Consider the following 25,348-nt stretch of genomic DNA (forward strand, 5'->3'; position numbering starts at 1 on the left):
GAGCACAGCCACGTTCTGTATGGAGGCGCTACGAAAGAAACTGAATGTGAAAGTGAAGCCTACTCAGATCATGATAAGCACAATGCGGCAAAATAAATCTGATGGACAGAAGCTGATAAACAGTTACGTGCTCTCAGACCTGGCAGTGTGTAGACTGGAAGAAATAGAGTACATTCAGTTGTCAAAGGTCTTCACACACAGTAACATCCCTATCCAGAAAGAGAGCATCCCCAGTCAACAGCGTCTCCAAAAGTGGCCGTATCTGAGTGAAGTAAACTTACCTCACACTGATGCTGAAGTAGGACTTCTCATCGGAGCCAACAACTCTAAGGCAGTGGAACCATGGCACATAATCAATAGTCAAGATGACGGGCCCTATGCTGGATGGTGTGCGGACCTGACGACAGCATAAGTTCCACAAGTGAGACAATTCACAAAAGCGTCAACCAGATCTCAGTGCTGGAAATCGAACAGCTACTGGACGAATGCTGTCAGTAACTTTTACGTAGATGACTGTTTAAAATCTGCATCTTCAGAAGACGAAGCAGTTGCCTTGGTAAAAAACCTTCGGGACTTGTGTATGGAGGGAGGTTTTAACCTCACAAAATGCGTGAGCAACAACAGGAAAGTTCTATCATCCATTCCTGCAGAGCACAGAGCCAGCGAGCTAAAAGATCTTAATCTCACTCATGATGCCCTACCCATTGAACGAGCTCTTGGTGTGCAGTGGCACACAGAAGATGATACCTTTGCATACAGTATCAAGCTGCAGGACAAGCCAATGACCAGAAGAAGTATCTTATCTGTTGTCAACTTTATCTACGACCCTCTTGGCTTCCTGGCGCCAGTTGTACTTCCTGCTAAGCTTCTGTTGAGGGACCTGTGCAAGGAAAAACAAGGATGGGATGATGAAGTCAGTGGCAGGCAAGCTGATCAATGGTGTAAATGGCTAGAAGATCTCGCTCACCTCTCAGACTTCAGCATAAGGAGATGTGTTAAGCCTGTTGGATTTGGACACACAGTGGAAGCACGTTTGCATCACTTCTCTGATGTAAGCGAGAACGCCTATGGCACAGCATCATATCTTGTGTTGCAGTGTTAATTTTGTCAACTAAAACTTAAACGAAAACTTTTCGTTGACGCTGGCTGGCCGGATAATCTGGATTACAACCATCCTCAATGCCTTGATTGTTTTCCTTTTTAACCAATTAATTATCTTAACTCAAATTCAAACTCTATCTTTCTGATTGGATGACCTCTCCCCGCCCTCCGCGCGGTGGCAGTGCACGTCCAGTTTTGCCACACAGAAGCCTTGGCTCCACAGCAGGAAGCCGGGAACAACAACGCCTGTAAAACTCTGTAAAAGTACACCAAACCATTCATACGGTCAATAAAAAAACATTTTGTTAATAATAAAAAACAAATGTAATCTCAACAGTGACCGTGCCAGCCGGCGGGACTGCGGCTGTACCACTTCCAATGTTCATTCATTCATTCAATCACGTGTTCAATGTGTGTGTGTGTGTGTGTTAGTAGGCTATGTCAGAGAGGAGAAGTATCAATAAAAAAAAAGTTTCCACTAATTATTTCGGTGTTTATTTCTTTTATTCTTAAGTTTTTTTTTTATTAAAATGCGTAATATAGCCAACAATATTATAGACCAAAAGTTAATCTAATTTATTATTGTAGAATGTATTTAGCAAATCACAACTTTCAACTGGAGTCACGGCGCAGCAGCAGTGCTGCAGCAAAAAAAAAAAAAAAAAAAAAAAAAAAAGGCATTGTAAAAAGCCAACAAATAGTGTTAATTAATTGACATGAGACATTGGAGAGGTTGTCAGTCCTATTCTATAGTCTGTAATATTTTTTATTTTATTTTATCATAACTTCTCAGAAATTACTCAAAAATGCATTTTTTGTGTGCTTTTGAGCACAAGGGCAGCATAAACAATGAAATTACATATGACGGGCAGACCATTGCGGCGCTTGGAGGGGCGCTGTAATCCTGGCGGTCCTAGTGTTAACAAACACTGAATTAAAATGGGCATATGATTAAATGTGTTGGCTAGGTTTTGATGCCCTTGTAAGAAAATACTAAATTAAAATGGGCATAACAGTTAAACTGGTATGATCTTCTTTTGATGTCTTAAGAGGATTGTAGCTTTATTCTTGCAGGTTGTAAGTCATTTGTTGTACAAATATACAGAAAATAAACAAGAACCTGTGAAGGACATGATTATGTATTGCACTTTTTCTAACAAGCCTTAGACATTCATTTTTATTATACAAGAGTAATGTGGTACATTCTTAGTTTAAATGACTAAACACACAGTTAAAGGTATGCTTACAATGGAGTTTTTACAACCATGACAAACATCCTTTTGCAAAATCTATTACAGTATAACAAAACTGTTCACTATCCAGTCTTTGGTGAGTGACTAAGACTGAAATGAAATTAAAAATTCTTGTCAAAATTAACACTGTCGTGTTGGTGGATGAGCAAGAAAGATCCCATTGTTCCTTTGTGATGGGCAAATGTAGAGTGGCCCCACTCAAACAGGTCACTATTCCTAGACTTAATTTAACTGCAGCAGTTGTTGCAGTGAAGGTGGACAAGATGCTGCAAGAAGAAATGCAAGTCCCACTTCAACCGTCTGTTTTCTGGACTGACAGTACAACTGTTCTAAGATACGTCAGCAGTGAGACGGCTCACTTCAAAACATTCGTGGCAAACAGGATTACCCTCATACGGGATGCTACCAAATCAGAACAATGGAGGTATGTCAGAACATTAGACAATCCTGCGGATCAGGCCACTAGAGGCATTAAAATTGAGAACTTGATGCAAGGCCAAACATGGATAAACGGACCAAAGTTTTTGTTACAGTCAGCAAGTGAATGGCCACAGAGACCAGATACTGCAACTAAAGATCTGCAAAATGATTCAGAAGTCAAGACCATCACAGCAAATAGAATCACAGCTGAAGAAAGTTCTGACCCCGTGAACCAACTGCTTCAGTACTACTCAAGTTGGGACAGACTGAAGAAAGCAGTTGCATGGATTTTGCGAGCCAAGGAAACATTGATCCACCTGAAAGACAAAAGAAAAGAGTTCCAGCGGTCCATTAATCAGTCAGAAAAGGACCAAACGAGACAGAGGGTACTTGTGCAACAGCATATGGAGAAGTACAAATCTGCGATGCAAAAGAAAACACTCGCCGTACAAGAGCTGATGGCTGCAGAAAGAGAAATCATTCACTACAGTCAAGATCAATGGTTTCCTGAAGAAGTGAAGGCTCTCCGCTGCAATCTGGCTATCAAGAGAAATAGTCAGTTGTACAAGCTTGACCGCAGTTTGCAAGACAGCATATTGACAGTTGGAGGACATCTGGACAGATCCGCCATGCCAAATGATGCAAAACATCCAGCAATCCTTTCAAAGCAGTCCAGAGCAGCAACTCTCATCTTGCGTGATGTTCATGAAAAGGTTGGTCACTGCGGACGGAACTACATGTTGTCGTAATTGAGACAAAGATTTTGGATTCTGCAAGCAAACTCAGCCATCAGAAGGCTCATATCTGAATGCACAGTCTGTAGAAGATTGCAGGGCCAAGTTGGTCAACAGAAAATGGCAAATCTGACAGAAGATTGTCTTCTACCAGACAAACCGCCTTTCACCAATGTAGGTGTCGATTTCTTTGGACCCTCTGATGTTAAGCGGGGCCGGGGAGCCGTCAAAAGGTATAGGGTACTGTTCACCTGCCTCACCATCAGGGCAGTACACATAGAGGTCGCAGACAGTCTCGACACCAGTTCCTGCATCAACACCCTGCGCCGTTTCATAAGCAGAAGAGGACAGGTCACCATCATGTGCTCCGATAATGGCACAAATTTCGTCAGTGCAGAAAAGGAGCTGTGAGAAGCCATCAAAAACCTGAACCAATCACCCGTCGAAAAGGCTATGCAGAAGGGCATAAAATGGATTTTCAACAGCCCAGCTGCTTCACATCAGGGAGGAGTTTGGGAGCGTCAAATCCGCACTGTACGGAGGATACTTAATGCCCTAGTGAAAGAACAGACCCTCTCAGATGACAGTCTTCAAACCCTTGTGCGAGGTTGAAAGCATCATCAATGACCGACCAATCACAAGCACATCAGATGATCCATGCGATATTGAACCTTTAACACCTAATCATTTGCTGCTGATGAAAGTACAGCCCAACATGCCACCGGGAACTTTCAGTAAAGATGATCAGTATGCTAGGAGACGCTGGAGGCAAGTACAGTATCTGGCGGATTTATTCTGGACCAGATGGACTCGAGAATACTTGCCCCTCCTCCAAGAGCGCCAGAAATGGTCAAGAATGCAAAGAAACGTCAAGTGTGGAGATGTGGTGCTCCTGGTCAACAGTTCATTCCCACGAAACACATGGATAATGGGAAGAATAATCCAAACCTTACCTGACTCCAGTGGAACAGTACGCCGAGTGAAGCTGTGGACCAAAACCAGCATCCTGGAGAGACTAATAAATAACCTGTGTCTGCTACAAGATGCAGTGTGAACACAAGAGGATTACAGCATACAAAGACTGATAAATAAGAGTTTAACATAGTTAATTGCAGTTTATCGATGACTTATAACTCTTGGTATTTCAGTTAATTTGTTAAATGCTTTAGTTGATGGCTCTTAGTAATTTAGTTGGTAATGGCTTAATCTTCCTGCTTAACCATTAGGGGCCGGATATGTAAGAGCCACAATGTGAGAATTTAAGTTGATTTAAATATTATGCATAATTCATAATTTTATGTAATTGAATGTATATAAGAGATAAATAGTGTTAAAAGATTAAAAACAAACTCATGTTGATTGTATAGTACATATGCTCCCTTCCACAAAACTTGCCTATGACACCTTTAATTTATTGAGTCATGTGTGCAGTTGAGTAAAGATAGAGCTGCGGCAGACATGGGAGCATATAGTTTTTCTACTGTGTGACAGAGTGTAATTTGAACTTTATTTTTTCATTAAACATTTTTAAACAGGATAACATCTCCTGTCATTCGCGTCAGTTACTGTGCCTACAGCTTGTGAAGTGGCTTTTTTGACACCCAGAAGGAACGCCACTACAATAATAAATCAGTTGACATTACATGTATCAGGAAAAAACACACAAAAATACTTATTTAAAACTTACTTTATTATAATGAAATAAATTTACATTTATAAATGTATATATTTGTGTAAGGCAAAAAAGTCAGGTCAAGGCAGTTTCCGGCAGGATGTTTCTGTCATCACAGTGATTGACCTACAAGACAAAAAAAAAAATATGATATACACAATTTATTTAGAATTTAGTACTTCTCACTTCTTCACATATTCCCATCTAACTCACCTAGCCCTCTGCTAACTTGTGTTTCAAGTAGCTCTTCTGTAGTCGGAGCAGGAACACCGGACAATACACCATGCTGCCGTGGATCGTCAGGCCTCTTCTTGGACTGCCTTGGCACACTGCTGGTTGACAGTCGTCTTTCAAGGATTGCGCTGTGAAGGTCCTTTACGTAGGCATGGTCTTTGTCCTCCTTTATGGTGTAGAGGCTCCACTTGTGTGACTTTTTGTTGAAGACCTTCCCGTACCTGCAACAAAAAAGGATTATAAGCTTTTTTTGTATTTTTAGGTCATGGAACTCCCAAATATCCAAACCTAGAAAACTGAAACTGAGGTATTTGTGTACATTCTTGAGCCAGCGAGCATCCAGTATTATTTCTGACAGTCGCACGTGTGCCTCGGATCCTTTTTTCATCCAAGCCTTGTCCCTGTCCTGTGGCAATGGACCATGCTGACAGGCACCAAGAGCCCATTCATGCTCTGCTGTTACATGGTGCAAGACACCTGACTACAATTCCTAAGAACAGATAGAACGTTATGACCAAGATTATCAAATAAATTGAAACAAGTCTAAATGTTTATGTTTAGGCTTCACATCATATATCAATACTTACGAAGAGCTCATCATAGGTATCAGCTGATTTGCAACAATGCCAGAAGTGATTGCAAATGTCTCTTGTCCAGTCCAGGAGTTCTTTACATCCTTTATGCTGTCCTGCCTGAACATTTTAAGAAAGACATGACATGCTGAAAATTCGGTTTTCCAGTAGACAGCTGCTCTTCATGCAGTAGCTCAGTCCATAGGGACTTGGGTTGGGAACCAGAGGGTCGCCTGTCAAGACCCCGTCTGGACCAAAATATGGAGTGTGGACTGGTAGCTGGAGAGGTGCCAGTTCACCTCCTGGGCACTGCCGAGGTGCCCCTGAGCAAGGCACCGAACCCCCCAACCGCTCAGAGCGCCTGTCATGGGCAGCCCACTCTGACATCTCTCCACTTAGTGCATGTATAGGTCCAGTTTGTGCATGTGTGTGTTCGGACCTGTGTGTAATTGACAAACAGAGTGAAAAATTGAATTTCCCCTCGGGGATTAATGAAGTATATAAAAAAAAATTAAATTAAATTAAAATTAAATTAAATTACTACTGCATTGTAAAACACGGCCAAGAATCTTTCTGAGAACTTTTCAATTTCAAGCATCTGCCATCCAGCTGAAAGAAGGTGACAGACGACACTGTCCAGGGCCAGTTGTGATACTTTTTAAAGTCAAATCACATTTTTTATGAATTACAAAACATGTTATTGTGTGTATGTGTTCTAACAGAGTGGCTCAATTGAGAAGAGAGAGGTTCGACAGTTCCAGTTTATGGCCTGGCCTGACCATGGAGTGCCTGAGTATCCCACCCCAACACTCGCCTTTCTATGCAGAGTCAAGGCCTGTAATCCTCCAGAGGCTGGGCCCATGGTGGTCCACTGCAGGTAAGCTACCTTTCTAAGGTGATAGGCTGTGCTAACAACTAAGCTTGCCAATAGGCTAGATTATTGGTAACTAACAAAGATTGAGGAAATAATCATTTTTCAGTTGAAAATACCTGCGGTTAACACATTTTCCCTCCTTTTTTATAGCTTTTATTTTATTTTTGCAAGATTGGAGCGCTTATGTTGATCTGGGACCACAATGTCATGTTGGCCCTGGATAATTTGCTAATGTTGATTCAGGTCAATCTATGTTGATCATGGCCACATTAATTCTGGATAACGTGTTTATGTCAACTTCAACATGGCAGGTATGGTCCAAGATCAACATATACAAATTATCCAGGGTCAACATGACAGTGATGGTCCTGAAACAGATCCAGCACTGTGATCTTGCAAAAACATTGTTTTGGATGGGCTATGAAAAAGGAGGGAAAATGTGTCCATTGCAGGTCTTTGCAACTGCAAAATTATATTATCCTGACACAGGGTTGCCAACTCTCACACATCAAACACCAAAACATCAAACACCAAAAACTGCAACAGCAACAGAGCTGAACAATCTTATCACATCAGGGCTGCCAACTCTCAGACATTGGCTGTGAGGGTTGGCTTATGTGTTTAACATTTTTCACATGTTGCACATTAGGGCTGTCAAAAGCACCATGAAATTGAGTTAGAATATTTTCGAATTAATTTAGTAGAGTTCGAATAATATTCAAATTTATTATTATTATTATTTATTTATTTATTTATTTTTTAATTTTACAAAAAAAACAAAAAAAAAATAGAAAAAAATAAAACACCCGTTCTGACCTCACTGAAGTGCCAGGTATGACCAAGTTCTGCCTTGCTATCTGAGCAATGTTTGGATACTTCAGTGCGTAGTTTTCCACCACAAGAGTGGATCCTGGTCGGCTCGTAGTGGTGTCTCATTCTGGTAACGTTTCATCTCTTCTTCAAAAAGGGTAGGCAGGGAGGCAGCAGGTGCAACACTCTCCCTGTATGTCTCCCCAAACAGGTCACACATCGCGGACAGCGCAGTGGGTGGTCTTGGCGCAGCGGGCTCCTCTCCCTCCCTCCCTCGCTGGCCCGGCTTGTGCGCAAGCCATCTCCGCCTGAACGGGATTCGCCGTGATATTCAACATTATTAATAGTATTAATTCATTATTAATGATATTTGAATTATCAAATTTAGGTTTGAACTTATAAAAATATATATATATTCGAATATATTCAAATATATATATATTTTTATAAGTTCAAAGTTAGAATTTTTTTGACAGCCCTATTGCACGCCACATATCCCTTTTTTCAAGCAGAGGAAAAACAAATATGTGTAATCACTGAAATGATCACTGATGAAATGGCTGATCAGTCGATCAGAGCAGATTGACGCCGCAGTGAGAGAGGCAGGCAAAAAGCGGAGCTTTTCCTCACACCACCAAAGTGTCTGAAGTAACAAAAGTAGGGCTGGGCGGTATATCGATTTATTAAAATATACTGATATATTTTCAAGCAAGATATAGATCTAGACAATACCATTTATATCGATATAGGGTCAAGTTGCGCCACGCCAATGTACATCTTTCCTTTCATAGACCTACTCTCCACATAGCTCCGCCCCACTCACTCACTCACAGTTTCTCCATCAACACTCAGAGAGACACAGAACTGGTCCTCTGTTTAATCTGTCTTTTAATTAGTCTACAGTGTGACACAAGCTGCGCTTAATCAGTCTGTGAGATGGATGAAGTTACCACAGGAGCACATGTACAATACTGTGGGCCTTTTCCTCTGTAACTTTTAGCCACGTCCAGTCAAGAGTTGATTTGTGTTTCTGTTACCAGCTTAGAGGCGTGGTGCAACGCCGAGCTGCGCACCAATTTCTTCTCCGGTGTAGGTCCAAATGCCGGGCCACACTCAAGTGGGTAGCGGTGGGATCTCGCCAACCGCAGCCAACTCCCCAAAACAGGGTTTCATCCCCTCAAACAAGCCGTGTGTGTTGTGAGACTCTACCTACCTCTGTCTGCCAGAGATCAGAGAGAAAGACATTTTTAAAAGTCTCTGTATGTTCAGCTCTCAGTACTTTTGTAACTTCTCACTGAATGGTGAGGTTTGGAGTATAGTTTCTCTCCTGTGTCCTGTTTTAACTTCAGATATCTTTATTTTACTGTTTCATGTTCGCTATCCGCTGTATTAGAAGTTTTCTAAAGTTTCTGCTTGAAAACTCAACATTTTGGGGCGTCGGTGGCTTAGTGGTTAGAGCACACGCCCCATGTACAAGGCTGTTGCGGCAGTGGCCCGGGTTCGACTCCAGCCCGTGGCCCTTTGCTGCATGTCATCTCTCTCTCTCTCTCTCTCTCTCTCCCCCTTTCACGCTTGTCTGTCCTATCAATTAAAGGCTAAAATGCCCCAAAACATATCTTTGAAAAAAAAGAGAAAACTCAACATTTCCTTATTTTGCTGCTTCACATTTGAATAGGGTGACCATATTTTGATTTCCAAAAAAGAGGACACTCGGCCAGCCACGACATAGCCTACTCATAGCCTACTTAAATGATACTCGCAGTTTACTCAAAGATGCCTTATAATTTTAATATATTTAAACTTTATATGTATGGATAAAAAATTCAGTTACATTACAAAATAATATCTCTCAAAGACAGAAATTCAGATAGGCCCCAATAGGGGACACATACACACACTAGAGTGTGGCGATCTGAGCCCGACGGTACCCGACGGGTCGGGCCGGGTTTGGTCAAAAATGTATCTATAAATTGTATTCGGGCTCGGGTTGGATTCGGTCAGCTTTCAGTGAAAATGTAGTGTAAAAATAAATAAAATCCTATTGTCTGTCCTGTTTATTGCTTGGGCACTGTTATTTACGTGACAACACCTGAACATAACACACACAGACACACATTGGCTGTTTGTTTCTACCTCTCCCCTTGCTGGAAATCTCGGACCTCCAGCCGCCCGCCTCTGCCTTGATTAAACGCTAAAAATAAAATAAAAGAGGGAGACAGGTTTTTCCTATTTTATCTTATTTTGTTTTATTTCTCCCTCTCCTCTCGCTGGAAGCGTCGGACCTCCCGCCTCCCGCTCCCGGAGGTCTCCCTCTCCGCTGAGCACCCACGGCGCATGCCTGGCCTGTTAAATAGCCTGTAACCATAACAACTGTGTGACACAAACTCAGTGCTTTGGTCATTAAATAATGTCGGGCTCGGTTCAGGTTCGGACAGAAATATGCGGCCCGTGCCGCACTCTAACACACACACACAAACACACGGAAAACTGGACATTATCATCAGTTTATAAAAACCCCCCGGACGCCCCGGACGCCCCGGATGGGACGTGAAAAGTGGACATGTCGGGGAAAAGAGGACGTTTGGTCAGCCTACATTTGAAGCTTTGACAAAGCAAAATAACGAGGGACCTTTATTTTTAAGAATCTATAGGAATTAAAATGTTTATTACAGAATTAGCAAAACTTTATTAGCAGCTTTTCTTCAATTAAGGCAAGTCTAATAATATGGCAGGGAGGAAGAGTACAAGCAGAATCAGCCACAATGAGATGTTGATGAAGAGCCACAGATAACAGGCTCTTACTGCACCTCTGCAAACAGCTCACCTCTAACAGGTACACTTCTTTTACCTGCCCTGCTGCTGAAAAACACATGCAACGAAAATAACAGGGAACTTCAGCCGTGGATCAGCTTGCAACTGAACATGTAGCCCACTTGGTAGAAAATACTGGGATGTATATTGTTTTTCGTTATTCAGCCTGAAAATACCGGGATATGAATTTTTGTCCATATTACCCAGCCCTAGTGGAAAGAGACTTATTCAGACTTCTATAGCCTACTGTGTTTTAGTTTCCGTTTGAGTCAGACATTGGATGGAATTATTATAAAACGAGGACACGTCGCTTTGTGTCTCCCTTTCATCCAGACGCTCTTAGACATGCTTTTATTATTATTTTCAGGATTGATTTAGGTTTGATTTAATGATGCCTGGAGCCTCAGACAAACTGCCTGGCTTTATTTTCACCCTTTCTCTAACTGGAAAACTTGGTAGGTTGTTGGCAGCTGTAGAAAAACTGGTAACACTTTATATTAAGGTACTGTAATAAGCTCTAATTAATGCTTAATAAGCACAAATTAACAGTTAATGAGCACTTTTAAGGCGTTATAAGATGCTTATTAACATTAATAAGACTATGTAAGTGTTTATTACAGCATAACTGACTGAGTTATTATTGCTTATAGAGGCATCATAAGCACTTAATAAACTTTGGTAACAGTTTATAAACCTATACTTAATATTAATAAGATGTCAATTTACATTAATTATAAGGGTTAATTATAGAATAATAACCAATTTATTACTGGTTTATAAAACACTATAAGACCCAATAAGATTAAATTAATAAGGTGTTTATTAACATTAATGAGACTATAAGAAGTTAATATAAATGCCATGTTACGGTTAATAAATGCTTAATTATGCACTTATTAATAGTAAATAATGATCCTTTGCAGTTACCGGATCTAAAGTGGGAACAGTGTCGTATAAAGGTTAATAAATTATTAATATGCACTTATTAACAGCTCATAATGCATGTTTGCAGCTACTGGATCTAAAGTGGGAACAGTGTCTCGTTGACATTCATAAACTCTTCATTATGCACTCACTGAAGTTAATAATTCTATTAATTATGCACCTATTGCAACATCCAGATATCAATCATTATTTCAACATTAAAGAATTCTGATGCGTTCTTTTCACTCTAGTATGTTATTTTCTTTAGCAAAGGATCATGGGAATCTAATTTTCCTCAAAATGGCATACTAAGACAAACATGAGTTATTTGAACTTAAAAAATTTGAGCAGATTGATTTGAGCAGATTGATTCAGAGTTAGCTGCTTTATTCACTCGTGATGAGAATTCAGCCTACCAATGCAACCACTATTGTCAAAAACAGGAAAAAAGGATTGGAAACCCTAATAGTTGAGTTCTAAAAAAATTACAGATCTGAGTTCATTTGGCTTTTTCAAAAATGTTGTTACTTAGATTGACTGTTCAGGAATACAGTGTTCCACAAAGCTCCCTGTAACCCATCAGTTTTCTGAAAGTGAGTGACAAAAGTCTCAACATCGGCCAGGCCAAAGGTGTCCAGGTCAGTGATGTCTTCAGGCCAGTTGCTTAGGTCAAACATGGTGGCAGCGGCCTTCAAGACACCCTCATCAAGGTTGCCAAACCGAGTGGTGAGGTTGTCACTAGGGGTGTCCCCGACAAAGAATTTTCATAGTCGAATCTGATTTGACAGATTTTTCCTTTAGCCGACTAATCATTGAATCATGTTGTTTTCCCCCTCATTGATTAATGAGCTCATTTGCGTCAGTTTCCGCTCCAGAGAAAAGAGCTAAAACACCCAAATAAACAAATTTAATTCTTCAGTTGGCATAATAAGATAATAATAATAAAAGTAAAAGTAAAAGTAAAACAGTTTTCCTTCTTTCTGACTTCAAGTTACTTCAACTCAGGTTCATACAAGTTCATCCACACGGACCGTGCGTCACCGCTCTCAATCGTCAGACAAAAAGTAACCAAATAAAAAATCAGAGTCTATCAAGAAAACAATCAGCGGTGAATTTCGTTTCAAGACACTTCAGGTAAACAAATAATCCTTCAAAAAAGTTTGATTTGAGAGCACATAGCGACACAAGGGAGCCACACCGGTGCACCGGCGTTGCTGTCCTCAATGCCGCAGAAAAGCGCTGAAATGGTGATAAAGGGGAACCCGTTTTTTTATTTTAACTGGCCCATCCAGTTTTCTGGAGGCCCACCCACAATCAAAATCCTGGCACCGCTACTGCTCCAAAGTGTTTGTTTATGCGCTCCGCCACCGTAAATTACCACCACATGATTCCCGAGCGTGGCACCGCTGCTGCTCACCGCTCCCTCAGGGGATGGGTCAAATGCGGAGAACAAATTTCACACACTCAGGTGTGTGACAATCAGTGGGACTTTAACTTTAGCTTTAAATCACCTTAGGCCTCGATGCTGCTCTGATGGTCCTGCAGCGCACTGACTCACCTCCGCTTATTTGGATTGAGCAACTGGGTGATTTATTCATGCATAGTAATGATTATGCCTACTGATTAAACGCACGTGTCATTTTCAATTTTTTATTAACAGAAATTAGGCAGATGTTTGTATCAAAATAGGTTATATATCATGAATTACTAGAAAACAAATACATTCTATGTCAAATCAAGATGTTCAGTAGCAGTGAGCACCCCCATATAGTCAGAATGGTACGGTCTTGTTTCATAACCACATTTTGCGACGATTCGACGGCGAGACTGGCAGTCGAATCAGACTTCTCCGAATCGAATCACTGAATCATCGACTATTCGGGGTCACCCCTAGTTGTCACAGAGGCCATTGATTAGTTTATCTTTCACTTTGTGGAAGTCATCATCATCCACTTGTTTCCTGTTGAGTTTTACACCAGAGAAGGTGTTTCCGGGAAAAGGTCCAACTTCATCCAGGAACTGCTTCAGATGCTGACCTGGGACTGTCTGAAATACAGAAGAAAAAAACTTTCACTGTCACGGTTGCTAAACATACACCATAGCATATTAATTCCTCTCTAGGGAGTTCATTTTTGTTTACCTGCATGGCTACAAGAGCCAGGGTCGTCTTCTGCAGTCCATCTGACACCATCTGCAATGTCAACCCATCCCTCTGACAGAGAAGGCTCAGATTTAAACCCATAAACACATTTAATCAAACTTCCCTTGTTTTTAATCCACAGCCTAGTATTGAATTACTCTCACAATGGTTTCACAAGAGTGATAATTAAACGCTTACACACTGGGCCTGATACAAACTTCAATTGCCAAAATGTATGTAATGCTCCTTTATCCTTACTGACGGAGAGGAATGAAGTCAGGCTATGGCGTTAACAAATCAGCAGGAGTTAGCAAGAACATGACGCAGCCTATATCCATTAGCCTGCTCAACATAACACACAGTTCCTAACACATTCACTCTGATGTCACTCTTGTATCTCAACCATATGCATCTTCACACACATTTCACTCACTTTAACTCACACAGAACATCATTAGCGACGCACTTAGCTACCGAAGCTATTTCTAGCGGCACCTTCCACGAGCCGCGACACACACACACACACACACATACTTAACTCTTAATCGCGGTCAAAGTCAATGTCTCTGAGTGTCACAGTTACACACTAAGGCTCTGCTAAAATATACTACTGTTATCTGGGTGTTCATTATACTCACCTTAGCTGTAGGAAATTTAGAAACATGACTGGCTGCTAGCAGGGGTGGACTGGGACAAAAAATTCAGCCCTGGCATTTTCTGACCAGACCAGCCCACTACATTATCAGCGGACACCACATAGAAGTCCACAAATCTGGGCAGAGAGTTAGAGAGGAAGTCTACGCAGCCAAAATAGCATGCCACCTTAAACTATAGATAAAAGCTATAATTAAGCCTTGTATAGTGCTCAGGGTCCAATTCTACCCAATGTTGTTTGTTTTTTTTTTTTAACAGTTTTTCTCAGTGGCTTTGGAGCATTTCTCACATCACTATTAACATTTGCACAGCAGTTAGTGCATTTCTCAAAACAATTAGTACAAACTGCAAAACCTTGTTGATAACCTGCAGCAAGCAAGTATTCATGTCAATGAAAGTGTGTTTGTCATGAAAAAAGTCCTGACACCATCGTTTATGAACAAGATAGTCAAATGGCTTTGTCATGTTTTCATTATGACACTTTACTCTCTAAGTGTTTTCCAATGCAAAAAAGTCAGATCTTTGTGACACGACCTGAAAATGCTCAAGACAGCATTATTTGCACAGCCATTTGAAAACTACAGTAAAAGTTACACATTACTGCATTTAATGAGGTAACTGAGTACAAGACACTGAATACATACAATTCACATTTTTACTGCATATGCTCTTTGCAATTTTAATTTCTTCACAGCATTGTGCAAAAGAAAAATACACACTTAGAAAGTCCCTTTGGCTAGAGCTGTGCACAAACAATATTATAGTCCATTGGAATTGTTCAATTTAGGCGACATTGTCTGGAAAAAAAGTGATAAAGAAATGTATAAAATTTGCTTGACAGATTTTGACAACTAGTTGAACATGTTTGTATAATGACTCAAGCAACTAAATGAGGACTATTAGTTTTATAGGGAATGACTATTCAGCATTCATAAGTATAGTTCATTTTGACTGACATGACATAAGCAAATGATAATGTTATAAAACAGCAGAGAATTGTATGAAAGCAATTGATGCATGTCAAAAAGCATTTGCAATTTATTAGAAGGAATGAGAAACTGCTGCTATGATGTGCACAAATGACTCAGTGTTGTGGAGGCTGAACTAACAGTTATGAGACTTTTAATTCTGATCAGAGAAATGCACCAAAACTGAGAAAAAATACAATATTTGAGAGCTGTAAAATAGCCTGAGCACTTTTACTGAAGCCTCAAATTGGACAATTTCTGACAATAACCATCCTTTCCTATCCTATCTCTCCTCGTCTTGTACTCCAGATCAAAATATGTATACATTTATAAACATTTTCTGTGCAGCTGTTATACTTTTTGTATTTGACCCTTAATAATTCAAAATCATCAGACAAAACTAATGCTTTAGTCTTTACATCCAAAACAGTTCATGTTTTTCTCCTGTTTTATGTAATTGGATACTTTACTGAATGGTTGTAAATGTATTTTGTCCATTAAAAAGAGTAAGAACAGACTAAATACTACACTCTGCTCTCAGAAAGCTTCATGGGCCACTTTGCAGGTAAAGCATTGCATGAAGAAATGACTGCTTCACATTATCAATAAAGGTAACATCACATTCAATGTAAAAAAAATTTTTACTTTGTTTTGGACATGTCTCAAAAATATAGCCTCAGGGCTGCCAACTTTTGACTTCAGCTTGGAGTGAGAGTTGTTCAAAAAACATGTAATTTAAAACAAATTTCCTGCATTTCTACACCACCTAACCTCTTGGATTAAGACAAGAAAGAGCAACCATGTATAATGTTAACCAAAAATGTAAAATTATATTACTAGATTTCAGTATTGAGGTAGTTACATACATAATCCAGACTAAAATCCATGGCCCCGAGTGTCTGTCGCGAGTGCGCATCTTAATGTGTCGGGGAGTGAGGTTTTACGCACAGCACTGTACCTGCTGGCTACCGCTACACATAGGCATGCCAACCTAAAAACCTATTATTGGGAATCGTGAGAAAGCGACAGAGACATAGAGCATTCCCGTAACCATAGTAACCCACTCGCTCCTGCCTGTGTGCGCACGGCATGAGAGGAGAGGAAGAGACGCTGACTGAGATTACTCAGAGCAGCATGCATGGGAATAAATTACAATATAATAGATATCTGTATATTTCTTGCTTTCCCCCTGATGACCTGAATAACATGGTGCTGCTGCTATGTTTTGCTGCTCCGTCTTGTCTATCCGTGCGCTGTCTGTATCCTCTTTTCACGCCACGTCATTATCAGTTATGAATTTAGTTTTCACTGCGTGAGAAAATGGACATGTGGCGTGAGAGTGTGTGAAAAGTGTCAGTTGCATGAGTCTCACGGTCAATGCGTGAGAGTTGGCAGCTCTGTTAAGCCTAGCCAGCCCCAGGCTAATGTTACATACCATGTCTGCCTCCACTTGCTCATCATCCGTCACGGACAAGATCACCACCGGCTCCCGCTGCTGAGTCTGACCTGGCCCCCCTCGCTTGTCTCCCGGTGCAGCACCTGCTGCTGCTGGGGTGGTAACAACGGCCCCAAATAGGTCCGTAAATTTTGCACACTTAGCAGCCTCCACCTCGAGAGATTTTAGCTTTTTAGTCCTCTGTTTCTCAGTGCCACCTGGACGTTTTTTCTTCCTGTCCATTTTCGTCGTCTTTTTAGTACTGGGCTAGTAGCGTAGCAAGCGAACAGCCTATGAGGTCGTGTAGTGATTGACAGCACTGTCAGGGCTCTCTGAGCCTGTCAGCCCATGATTGATTGACAATGATAAACAATAGACCAATAATATGTGTCGATGGCCACTGGCAACACACTGCAGTGCTAGCCCTCTGTAGCCAATGATGAGTGGCTGGCCGGCCCAGTTGGAGGGAGTTTAGAAAAGAAACTTGCACTGGCCCAGATAGGCCGTCTGATAGGCCATGTCAAAATAATAATTTTAAAAAGAACGTAGCGGACCGGACCGGCCCACACTGGGTCAACGGCCCACCGGGAAGATGCCTGGTATGCCAGATGGCCAGTCCACCCCTGGCTGCTAGTTCAAGCATGACCTTCATCTCTGTAGCTAAAGTTACTAGCCTAATTATTACTGACTGAATGAACGAATAGGCCTACACCTCTTCTGATTAACTGTAACATTACCGTCATTATCATAAACATCAAAATTTAGAACACAGTCACATTTTATAATTTTGTAAGGCCATCATGTACACGATTAGCTAAAAATCAACAAGCTAACGTTAGCCTATAGCCTACTTTAACAAACTAACTTACCACAGGGGCAGAAACAGATAAAACATCGTCTTCAGAGTCCCGAAGCCAAGTGTCGCATCCTACTCCAACTGGAGCGGCACTGGAGGAGCTTGCATTAGTTTTTTCAACCATCTCAGCATTGCTAGGTTCTGTGCTCTGGTGTGGAGTAGGGCTGTCAAAATTCCTCAAAAATGACGTTCGAATATTCCTTCTACAAATAACTCATAGGTTCGAACCATTCGAAAAAAAATTTTTTTCGCATTATGTCCACAAGAGGGCAAACTAATACAAGGAAACATACTTGTAAATGTATTAATACAAGGAAACATAACTACTTGTAGGTATTTTTATTTCAACATAAACGTCTTTGAAAACATTTACATACCTACACATTAAAACACATAAAACAATTATCTATAACATTACGTTATAAACGACCGCGGACCTCTTGCTCGCCCCCCCTCTCTGTGGACACACCGCTCGCGGAAGCGCTGCGAATAGCCTCGAAGCGCCGTGAAGCAAAGCCAGTTTCCTTTCGGCGCCCATGTTAACCGATTGTGTCATCCACACCGGCTGTGCTGCGCTACGCAGCTCCGTGGCCGGCTCGCACCCTGCAGCGATCGTTTTGGCATCTGGTCTATTTTCTGCGCGAGCCGCAAGCGAATGTGTCAAGCCGGGTGACGGAGACAACAGCTGGGAGCAGAACAGCTTGTCGACCAGCGTGGAGAAATGCGCGTCTGATGTGAACGGAAGTGCTCCAGCTCGCGTGAGAATTTCGGTGCGCTGCACTTCGCAGCACTTCCGCAGGCGGTGTGGCCCTGGCGTTTATGCAGTGCGTTCAGTGCAGTGGCCCAGGCCAACGCCCACTCGCAAAGAGGACAGCTGCGGTGGTGTTTTTTTTTGTCTCCACAATCGAATATCAATTTTCACATTCGAAGGTTCAAATTTGAATTTAAATTCGAATTTAAATTCGAATTTAGAATATTCGTTGACAGCCCTAGGTGTGGAGTGGCGAGCATAGCTGGCGAGTGGCACCCAGCGTGACCGTCATGCAGTGAGTTGAGCTCCGTGTGTGTGCATGTGTGCGCGTGTGGAGCCAGATCAGGTGTAGCAAAACCACTGTATTTTTGCTGTTCATAAGTTTTTATTGAAATTATTCAAGCGACAAAAGCGAAGTTCAGATACCCATACGTAATGACGTTGTAAATAACACCCATTTCCATATTGCTTTGAGTTTTTTTTTTTTTTTTTTGCTGTCCCGGAATTGTCCCAGACACATCATCTTTGTGTGCCAGTAGCAATTTTTATGGTCCCCGGGACGTCGGGACACCATTAGATTCGAGCCCCGAGAGCATATTAATAATTTATTAACATTTATAAGACACTGTTTCCACTTTAGATCTGGTAGCTGCAAAGGATCATTATTAACTATTATTAACACCTTATTAATTTAATCTGATAGGGTCTTATAGTGTCTTTTAAACCAGTAATAAATGTGGTTATTATTCTATAATTAACCCTTATATATATATATATATATAAAAAATAATTAATGTAAATACATATCTTATTAATATTTAGGATAGCTTTATAAACTGTTATCAACTTTCTATTAAGTGCTTATAATCCTCCTTTATGCAATAATAACTGTGTTAATTATGCTATAATGAACACTTATATAGTCTTATTAATGATAATAAACATCTTAATCTGTTTTATAAGTGCTCATTAACTGTTAATTGGTGCTTATTAAGCATTAATTAATGCTTATAACAGTACCTTAATATAAAGTGTTACAGAAAAACTTTTTTCTTAAGTATAACTATTCAAAGCACGCAACAAAAGTTAAAGTCAAAGTCCTGCGGTCAGGAGAGGTAAGCCTATTGCACAATGTACCTAAATTAAAGTTTGTTCAAGATGGAGCAAGACGGATGTAATGGTGGGTAGTTTAATAAATAATAATGCATCATTTTTTAATTGTTATATTTTGTGAGTAAAAATCTGAAATTGCAACCTAAACAGCAACATTTATCTGTCAGATAAATGTCGTTTACCTCTTAGGTATAAGTATACAGCTGTTTTTTTTTTTTGGTTTTTTTTTTAGATAGCTAAGCTTCAGATAGCTTTAATGGCCTTTCTAAGTTATTTTAAGGCACAGTTAGTTAGAATAGTAAAATAATTCAGTGTTTTTTATATCTACATATCATCAGAGATCTAACTGCTTGAATCATTCTAGTTGGGGTCTTAATGGTAAAGTGCACCCCTGATTTTTATGATTGATATAAATCTCTCTCTCTCTCTCTCTCTGTATATATATGTATATATATATATACACACACACACACACACACATATAAATGTATATATAAATAAATATATATCTTATACCCTGCTAATATGTGCTGAACTGTCTCAGGAGCATCTTTGCACAGCCTGCACCTGGGGCCTGTCTGGTGTGGTAGATCCCCACTTCTATTGATCTTATACTAAGTGCCTGTTCTTGTGCTGCCATGATTAGTGCTTCTGTGCTGTCTTTCAGTCCAGCCTTCTCCAGCCACTGGTTGGCTTTCTTGATGATGGCCACTTCTTTAATCTGTCAGTGGTACATGCGTGCAGGGGCTTGTCCTGCCCTTCATGCATTGTGACAAGCTTCCTTGTCTTGATATCAGTGGCCTCTATCTCTTCCTTTGGCCAGCTTATTATACCAGCAGGGTATCTGATGACTAGCAGGGTGTAAATGTTGATGGCTCAGACCTTGTTCTTTAAGTTCAGCTGACTTTTCAGGACCTGCCTTACTCTATGTAGGTGTTTGGCTGTAGCTGACTTCCTTGCGGCCTCCTGGTTCTCATTTGCCTACCTGACCCTAAGTTATTCCTAGCTGTCCTGAACATCTGCAAAGCTGCCTTCTGGTAGTTCAGCCCCCTCGGTTCTGATCATCTTTCCTCTCTTTGACACCATTCAACCACACATATTTAGTCCTGATGACATTTCGATGTCATTACTGTCGATCCTGGTGAGGTGGATCAGTGAGCAGATGTCTCGCTTATTCCTGGCATACAGCTTGATGTCATCAATGTAGTGGAGGTGACTGATGGTTACTCCATTTCAGAACCGGTATCCCTGGCCACTCTTTGTGATGTGTTGGCTGAGGGGGTTCAGGCCTATGCAGAACGGTAGCGGGGACAGTGCCTCACCTTGGTATATGCCACACTTGATGGTAACATTGGCTTTGAGTTGGCCTCCAGAGTCTTTTTGCACAGCCCCATAGAGTTCTTGATGAAGGCTCTTAGTGGTCTGTTGATGTTTTTTCCAAGCATTCGAGTCACATGTGTGGCATTAAGTGGTAGGCTTTCTTGTAATCAATCTAGGTGGTGCACAGGTTGGTCTGCCTGGCACAGGTTGGTCTTGGGTGACTGCTCTATCGACCAGTAGCTGGTGCTTGGCTCCCCTGGTATTACTACCAATTATTTTCTGGGCTTTGCTCATGTCTTGGATCATGTTCCTATTCATCTTAGCCACTATGATCTACTAGCATCAGTGTTATGTGATGCCTCCTTCTCACATATGCTCTTCCAGTATTGTTCAGTTTTAGCCCTGGGTGGATCTATTGTCATGTTGTTACGTTGCCACTGAGAGTACACTTTGGATGGTTCGGTGAAGAACATCCTATTTATTCTCCTGGCTTCTTCCTCTCTTGTTTATCTCTTTAGGTAGCTAGCCAGAGCTGTGAGCCTTTGCTTGGCAGTCTCCAGTGCCTCAGGTATAGGTACCCCTTTCTTGCCCACACCTTTCTGTAGCTCTGAGAGTTGACTAACCTCTTTCCATGTCACCTTGATCTTGGCCTCCAGCCTCCTTCTCCATAGAGGTTCATCTTGTAGCCAAGCATCTCTAGGATCACTGTCGCTGTGTATCCGCTGATTCATCTCAGTTATGGTCCCAGTGGGAATAGTACGTAGTACTGCATTCACATCATGTAGCAGACTTTCAGAGGGTACTTTGTCACTTAGCCTTGGTAATCGGCTTCAGGGGTGCATTTCCTGACTTTTCTAGCTTATTCATTATTCTCAATCTCAGGTCATTCACCCTTGCTGTAAAGGAATCTGTGTTGTAAGGGCTTGGGGCTTGGTACCCAATCTCAGAGTGTGGTGATGATGATGACATCTCTACTTTAACCTATCGTCCTGGCTTTCCTTCGCCGTAGCATGTTTGCAGTCTCTAGTTGTGATAGCATTTGCCATTTGTGGATGTTAAAACACTGGACTTAGAGTTGTTTCTTTGTCAGCTTGGATGTTGCGTTTCGAAGCATCCATGTATCCCACATCCTCTGCTTGTAGCCCCTCTCACTGGGGTTACTTGTATCATAGCATTCCAACAGTTCTGTAGTCTCTGCTTTAGTCCATCTATGTCTTGTTCCAGTAGCCCATTTGTCACCAGGTTGCCCTGGTTCCCCAGCACCAGACGCGGACCTTGTTGACCTGGGCGATCTCCGAGCTGATATGACTCTTGTTTTTGTGGATTCACTCATCCTAAGGTAGGCTAGCAGCATTATGGACCTTGTCTAAGGGTCCAGAATGGATATGTGTGTTTGCCCAGTGGGCCTGCACCATAGTTTATTACAGTGGAACATACCATGGTTAAATGAAACCCTAATTGTCCTCCTTTTTTATTTAAGAGATAGGCTGTGATTGGTTGATTGCAGTGTTGGTCCAGGAGCACAATGTGGGATGTTGATCCAGGAGCATGTCCTACTTGGCAATATCACATCATGGACAAAGCAGCAAGTATGCCTAAGTATGCAGGGTGTGTACAACTGAGTGCAACACCATTAATTAAGCAGTATCGAGGGGGCTTGGTAGTTCACCAGCGGGTCATTTTTAGAGCACCCATGGAAAAAGATTAAATCAGGGGAATATGTCAAGTCTTAGTTTAATACATAGTAATAAATGGAGAATTAAACACCTTGTCAAAGCGAGGAACTTTGACTCTGAACTAAACTTGTGTCCTATGTTTCAATTTCTTGGTGTTGTCCAACAGTCCTATAGGTTTTGAGCACTCAGTGGTTTCATATGTCTGTGTCATTTTGCATCATCTTGTGAACCAACCGTTGGCTTTTGTAGGAAGCATGTTGAACTAGCACACAATAACTTACAAAGACAAACCATTTCAAAGAGAGGTGACCAGTATAAAACAACTGGTCCAGATCATTTAGGAAAAAATGTATGCATTTTTGAAAACCTAAAATGAAAGCACAGATGGAAGCTGTGACACCTGTGAGTATAATGGTAACTGGATCAAATGTGTCTGTATGGAATTAGTGTCATGAATGCCTTTGAGGAGAGAATGTCAAAAAGTGGGCATCATTATCCCCATTTACATAGTCATTCATTTATTGTGTTGAGGCAACAACAAAGAAATCACCTCGCTTTCCAGCGCTGACAATCATACATGATCAGACAATACATAACAAACTAGCAAAAACAGGTTAAAAAGATGAGGATGGTTAGGTGCTGAAGCCTGCAGATCACAGTAAGTGAACCACCACACCACCTGGGGATCAAGAGAGAAGACAATGAAAATAAAGGGAAAATGTGCTGATACTCAGCCAGCTGTATTTCATTGTTGTGTGTGCAGAAGGTATTTGGTGGTAACAGCCAGGTTTATTCCTTTGGGATAAATAGCAAAACATAATGATGAACATGGACATTCTGCTCATGCTCTGTCTCATGAAAAATCCTCTGGAGCTCTGAGAATAGTATGTTGACAGTTTAAAGAAACTGTACAACACAATGATAAAGTGATACAGTGATGGCAAAATAGATTTAAATTTGTGCAACTAAAATGGCTAACACTCTCTGTCTCTTAAAATTACATAGAGAACTACGCAAATATAAATCAAAGAGATTTCTTATGCTGAACAGTAACCCCTGTTTTCAATATTTTACATAACATTCATATTTCAACATTGCATTTTAAAATACAGGGCCCAGTATTTCAAAGTGATCTGATAGGATTATCCTGGCCGGATTGGATTAAATCGTGATCTGATCTGAAAACTGGGTATTTCCAATCCTCCCTTTAATCCAGATAAAGGCTGCATTTGGGTATTTCAAAAGTTAAGGCAGAGATCTGGATCAATTTGATACCAGATTTCAGGATTATTTGGATCCCACCTCAGAGGTGGATTTGACAAAGCCTCAGCTCCACTTCTCCTAAGTTTAAGTTTATTTTATTTACTTTATTAATCCCCCTGAGGGGAAATCAAATGTTTTCACTCTTGCTTGTCATTAACACACAGGTCCGAAAGACACACACATGCACAAACAGGACCTATACATGCACAAAGCGGAGAGATGTCAGAGTGAGGGGGCTGCCCTTGGTGAGGCACCCCGAGGGGTTGGGGGGTTCGGTGCCTTGCTCAACTGGCACCTCTCCAGCCACCAGTCCACGCTCCATATTTTGGTCCGGACGGGGACTGGAACTGACGACCCTCCGGTTCCCAACCCAAGTCCCTATGGACTGAGCTACTGCCGCCCATATTGTTACCCAAGATGTTCAATACACTTAATCTAAATTCATGTTTTAGTTGTAAGTAATTTCAAGCATAGAAAAATATTGTTTGGCCATACTTCCTGAAACTGCTGTAAATAAGAGTAACAAGTTTGGACCTATTTCTCAATGTCTAGTTTCACCTGTTGGGATCAACATATAATTTTAGGTCTCACACGGCAGCACCAAACATGTTGGGATCAATATATTAGGTCTCACCAAGGGGCACCAAATATGTAGGGATTTAATTGGCTATCAGAAATAATTACTAATTACTAATAGTAATTAATAATTATTAACTTCTTCTTCCTGCCTAATCAGTTGAGCTAATGGTTCGATAAACAACGTGAAGAGACTTGGAGAGAGGCTGCAGCCCTGTCTCATCCCCCTTTCCAAATTGAATCGTTTCGTCAGACTACCATTCATTTTGATCCTTGCCATTGGTTCCTGATATACCGATCTAATGCAATTCACAGATTCCTCATTAAATCCAACTTTTTCCAATACCTTATAGAGAAATATCCAATTCACACAGTTGTTGGGGGCACACTACCCCTCGCTGAACAAATGCTTCTGTGTGATAAAATTGAAATGTATGTTGGAAGTGAGATTATTATTCTTTTTTTTTTTGCTCCTTTTTGTTGGCCGTTTGCCATGTCCTGACTTGTACATGTTGGAAATAAACATATATTTACCTCACACGGTGGCACCAAATATGTTGGGGTCAACACACTAGGCTTCACACGGAGGTATCAAATATGTTGGGGTTAAATTGGCTATCGGAAATAATTAATAATTATTATTAATAATTAATAATTATGTTAAATAATGTGACTTAATTAACATTAAATCACCTCATGGGTCACCATTCCCATAAAGGGAAAATGATAGCCAGTTAAAGATATCAGTCTCATAAAATATGCTGAACTATTAATTTGGAGTTTTGATTAATGATTAAATTAATGACAATAACCAAATTTTAACAGTAAAGCCTGAAGGATTGAAGCAGCAGAGGTTGACTATTCATTCATTCTTGTGCAACATTAAACAGACAGCAGGTATGATTCCAAAGAATTACATTTATTCACAAACTAGCAAAGCAAACCAAAACACAAAAATTCTAACTAACTATATACAAGCTTGGTGTGTGTGTGTGTGTGTGTGTGTGTGTGTGTGTGAGAGAGAGAGAGAGAGAGAGAGAGAGAGAGAGAGAGAGAGAGAGAGAGAGAGAAGAGAAAGACAAAGGCGGGTGTGGTGATCAAAGAGCCGTTTGGTCTACAAAACAAAATGGCTGACAACAGGGAACTACAAGATGGCCGAATCAAAGCTGGCTTCAGGTCGGGGGAGGTATT

At 40.9% G+C, this 25,348-nt stretch overlaps 1 protein-coding gene across 1 annotated transcript in view; it reads left to right on the plus strand.

The window, feature by feature from the left end:
* The first annotated feature begins 4,223 nt into the window (after window positions 1–4,223).
* ptprda (protein tyrosine phosphatase receptor type Da) overlaps window positions 4,224–25,348 on the plus strand; it is a 153,528-nt gene continuing 132,403 nt past the window's right edge. The window contains exons 1-2 of the mRNA XM_050035235.1: window positions 4,224–4,280; window positions 6,709–6,863. Coding sequence (XP_049891192.1) covers window positions 4,224–4,280; window positions 6,709–6,863 — 212 coding nt within the window. The remainder of the gene's footprint in view (window positions 4,281–6,708; window positions 6,864–25,348) is intronic.

This window comes from Epinephelus moara, chromosome 22, assembly GCF_006386435.1.
Source record: "Epinephelus moara isolate mb chromosome 22, YSFRI_EMoa_1.0, whole genome shotgun sequence".
Lineage (NCBI taxonomy): Eukaryota > Metazoa > Chordata > Actinopteri > Perciformes > Serranidae > Epinephelus > Epinephelus moara.